Genomic DNA, 5,000 nt, shown 5'->3' on the forward strand with positions numbered 1-5,000 from the left:
CAACTCCACATTACTTACCACGCGAAATTAAAATAGAGCCTGATCGCAGGTTAAGTGGCTCCGAAATCCCAGTGAAAGCCATCACGGCCTCTTGATCTTTGGTGTAAAGTTCCTTATCAACCATTCAGCAGGTCAGAAAAACCGAGAAAACCGAGAACCGACAGCAAGGCGAAAAGTCAATGACAATCTTTATCTGTGTCTTGGTGTTCTAGTGCCTTATGGCGCTGACTAAGGACACATTCAGGCCAGGCTATAACACCGGGAACACAACTAGCGCTGTTGTAATCGAATAGTGTGTGGCATCTTTAACGTAACGTCTCACTGACAGAGTTTATGAGCAAGGGTTGTGAGACAGCGCCTACGGTTTATCGTCCTCATCCAAGAAGACTTGAGAGTCTAACAATATTTGCGCCTGTAATTTACAAAGGAAGCACTTTCTCACCAGTTTATTAAACTATTTGCTTCAAATTCCGATCGCGTTGAAAACGATTATGTCAGCTTTTTCAGTTATGTTTGCTCTCGGCTTCCCCTTTTCTGTCACTTCCTGTTTTCACTACTTATTTTTATATATATACATTTTCTTGTATAGGCCACTTATAACCTGTTTGCATTTCTTAGCGTTGGGTCGTTCTGCTGGATCTGTCGCCCAGCATTTCTTCATGAGCTCTTCCCAGAAACTAGGGGGATGCTCGCAGGCCTCGTCATGCGGTGGACGAAAGTCGTTGTTAACTTCTTTAAAGAAATCTTCCAAAGTTTTGAACCTGACATCAGCAAAGGCTCGTTGTCCATACCACATCTCCCACAGCATAATGCCCAAGCTGTAGATGTCTGCGCTGAATTCGTAGATCTCTGAATTAAATACCTCAGGTGCTATGTAAACAGGAGTTTCTGCCCAAGTGCCGGTGGTGTCAATGGCGGGTTTGCATACACCAACGTCAGTGACGCTTACTGTGTTATCTTGTGATAGCTTTGTTAAAAATGAAAAGTAAAGATAAACTGATGCTGAGAATTTACCATGTTCGTCACTTTACAAGAATTTATCAGCTGGCGTCTACTTTTGATCTTTTTTACATGATATTTTTTGACCCGTCAGTGCAATAGGCCACTTTCAAAAATACCGTAGCACTCTTTCTTTGCCCTCCAAAGTTTGCATAAGCATTGTTTCCAGTTTCTCATGGAACTTACAATCGTCCCAAGAGAAAACAACAATGCTTGTTCAAATTTTGGAGGGCAAACAAATAATATTATGGTGTTTTTGAAAGTGGCTTATTGGTGTTAATTGACAGAGAATCTGTTGTCTCACGGGTTTTCGTTGCACTATTAATGTACCGATATCATTCAAAGTGAGAAGGTAGAACGCAGACAGACGTATTTCCGGCAATCGTTTCTCTCCCCCGAAAAATAGCGTCTACAAAACCGAGCTTCAAGACGATTTCTATGACGTAACTACGTTTGTTTTGTTTTGTCTTTTTCTTTGGCCAATCACGTTGCACGAGTGAACAGAGAGTCGGGTGATGTCCGCGCAATTCGTGTTCATTAGCGAACCTTTGAAACGAACAACTATGAGTGAAAGGCCAAATAATTGAGATTCCCCGCGGTGACGAATGTTGCATTCTTTGAAAAAAAAAATGTTTGGTTGCAACGGAGAAGATAAATGTATTTGTTAAGAGTGTTTTGGACATCTCCTCTTTGATATTTCGAGCCGATTTTCGAGGGCTAACTGCCGCACGAAATGCTATTAGCGACCGATACGACACAAGAAAGCCGTACGTAAAGTAGACGCGCTTGAGGACTAAGTTAAAAGACAGTTTGATGGTGACATTACTCTTTGAGTTAAGAGATCGGCTTAAAATTAAAGCAGAGCACTTGAGGCGAAGAAATGTCATAAATGTCTGAGGTTTGGTGACCCTTGCTCCAATGTTTCGCAGTAGTAAAAGTATCTAGGAAAGCAATCAGTAAAATCGGCCCGAGCGCCGTTTAAGCCCCTTATATGCATAAGCCGGATTGCGTTGGGGATTCTTAGCCCTTCAACACTCCTAGCGCTTGTTTTTGCGCAACTAAAACCACAATACGCCGTTAAACAAGCCTTTGGAAGTTTCAGCGAGAGCTTAATGTATAAATATTTACATTACAACACAGCTTCCTAAAGCAGAAACTCATGGCGCTAACTTGAAGGCATTGTCTCTTCCAGAGTCAGAGAAAAGGAGACCAAAAGACATCTTACTGCAGAATATTCTAGTAACAATCCGAAAAGAATTGGTAATGAGTAAATCACAACCACAATATTTTCCCAGAAGAGCACCGCACGGTCGAAAACACCACAAGCAAGGACTTTCCAAATCACGTAGGTAAATTGACGAAAACATCGCGTTTCTTCTAGGCAACATACTTGATTGCATCCTCCTGGTGACTACTTAACCTTAACGTTTAGATACCAAAATCATTCTCACAATCTTTTATAATATCCTCCATATTGCCCGCCATTAATCTGACTTGTGTTTACGTGAACAACGCGCAAGTGCTTTGCGTGTTCCCTGCGTGTTGCTTCTGGAGATTTATGAGCCTAAGTCTGATTGGCTAAGAATTTTACGTCACAAAAATCGTTTTACAGCTTGGTTTCTTAACAGAAAATGCATACCAAGATGTTTTCAAGCTTGACATCTCTGTGGACAATTCCTTGTTTGTGTATGTAATTCAGTGCATCGGTGATCTGTATCACCCATAGACAAACTTGTCTAAAGACATAAGGATTTATAGCTTTCCCTGGACAACTTTGTGGTTTCTCATGAAGTCGACTCCTCAAGTTCTGCTCGCACTTTTCCATGACTAAAATCACCCTCGTTTTGCCGTCGTCATTCAGTAGCGAGGTCCCATAAAACTTTACAATGCAAGGGTGTCTCAATTTTCTGATGCAAAGAAAAAATAAATGCAATGGAATATGAGGGTATATGAGGTGTAAAACATACTGTTGTAAATGGCTTTGTAGAATTAATTACAGTTAAAAACACCCGTCAGAAGGATGCAAGCTCTCATGTTGTTTGTCAAAATTTCTGCTTTGCTTCAAGAAATTCACTACTCAACCGGTCATGAAGAATGATTTTAAGAAAGGGATGAAAAGTATGCCTTGATATAGATGTTGCGGGTAAATCCGCTCTCATGTTGAATCCGTTTTACCTAGGTTAACTTGGTGATCCTCATTTTACCTTGAATACGCACTAAGATGAATTGAAGAAACTTTTTTGGCGCCTAAATTAAGCTTAGAAAACAAATTAGGGTCAGGTTAGGATTAGTTTTGGTTATTACTCATGGATATCAATTGACTTATTATAGAAAAGTAAATAATGAAAAGAATTGTATTGAATTGAACATGTTCGTCGATGTTGTGTAGTGGTGAAGACAGAAGACAATAGATCTGGAGGGTCCGAGTTCGAGTATCGGCAAGTGCATAGGACAGTTCTTTGTTCCCTTACTATGTTGTAATGTTAAGATTGAATGGGATAAGTGAATGAATACATAAATCAATCAGGTAAAATAAGGATCACCAATTTAACCTGGGTAAAAACGGATTCAACCTGAGACCAGATTTGACCGACAACATAGATGTTTATCGCTCACCTTAAAAGTTCAACCTCTGCCATGATTTCACAGGCGTTCCTGTGATTAAGTGCCTCACTGTACACCTTCAGTGCAACGGGATGGGCGTGTTGATCTTTGGTCATAGTTCCTTTGCAGACAACTCCAAACGCACCACTGCCAAGGCGATGCAATGCGTCCTCTTTCCAGTCCAACGTTTTCCCATTGACATCTTCGCCAAAGATGTCCTCGAATCCGAATACTGCAAGATTTCCTCGAATCTCAGTAGCGTTGAGCAGTATTGGACTGTAGAGTTCAATTATCTCCTCTTTCTCTTTCGTTCATTCCAGAGCTGTTCAAATAACTTTTTGTCAGCTTGGATCAGCTCTGGAATGCGGGCATTCATATTCTCAAGACAGAGTTTGACTTCTCGCAATTGTTCTTTGACGAATGGTCGAAGAACATAGTCTTCATTGATATCGTCGAGATATTTTGCCGCTTCTTTCGCCATAAAAGCGCACTTGTCTTCTTCGTAGATCTTTATTTTTCTTCTATCCACCAACCTTTTTTTGATAGCTATAAGGCCCAAAATAGGAGTTCCAATTATAAGGGCAACCAGACCAAGGGGAACCCAGATTGGACTTGTAACTCCAATCGCGACCTTCGCGCCGACTGCAAAGCCACTTTCTGTGGAACTTTTTTGAGTGTTTTCAGTAATAACAACATTCTGAAGATTCTGCAACTGCTCCTCAACACGATTATAGTGCTCCTGAAATTGTTTTAACAGGGAGTTTCTTGAATTTGAGAAAATCTGATTATCCTCTTCCCATTCCTCAATGATGTCTCGAATCCGTGCTGAAAGCACTTTCCTGATTTGGTTTTCGGTCGCTTCCCAGGAACTTTTTGCTTCCGGAGCGTCGTCCAGGGTCCACGAGGTAAAGTACTTTTTCACTTCTTCCGTGGAGAGATATTCGGAGAGCTCCTTTATTGCACCATCAACTCGAGTTTTCCAGTCTTGTGCAAGTTCTTGCATTGCTTGGGTCTGCCATTTTTCAAACTCCACCAAGCGATCGCGGATATTGCTCATCCGTTTGAAGAAGACCTCTCGTTGGTCTCTAGAGGCGTTTGACACGAACGCTTTAGCTAGGACAATTATTCTAGAAAGAAGAAAGTCTAACCACCTGCAACAAATTTCGAGAGAAGCACCTAATTTCTTGTTGTACATTATAGTTATATAATTTCATCGCATGAATTTTTTTAAAATGTCTTTTTCATTATTTGTTTGTTTTAATTGGAAAACAACTGGTAGACGGTTTCTCGGGGAGCAACCTATAGATCCACGAAACCCCATGAGTGCATGATTGAATCTCATCTCTACAATCATGCAAGATTTGACTTAGATACATTTGTGTTACGTATGTTACCTA

At 40.8% G+C, this 5,000-nt stretch overlaps 1 protein-coding gene across 1 annotated transcript in view; it reads right to left on the minus strand.

Moving 5' to 3' along the window:
• Positions 1-795: 795 nt before the first annotated feature.
• LOC138003654 (uncharacterized protein in xynA 3'region-like) overlaps positions 796-5,000 on the minus strand; it is a 17,725-nt gene continuing 13,520 nt past the window's right edge. Inside the window, exon 6 of the mRNA XM_068849842.1 lies at positions 796-967. Coding sequence (XP_068705943.1) covers positions 946-967 — 22 coding nt within the window. The 3' untranslated portion in view covers positions 796-945. The remainder of the gene's footprint in view (positions 968-5,000) is intronic.

The sequence above is a fragment of the Montipora foliosa genome, chromosome 5, assembly GCF_036669935.1.
Source record: "Montipora foliosa isolate CH-2021 chromosome 5, ASM3666993v2, whole genome shotgun sequence".
NCBI lineage: Eukaryota > Metazoa > Cnidaria > Anthozoa > Scleractinia > Acroporidae > Montipora > Montipora foliosa.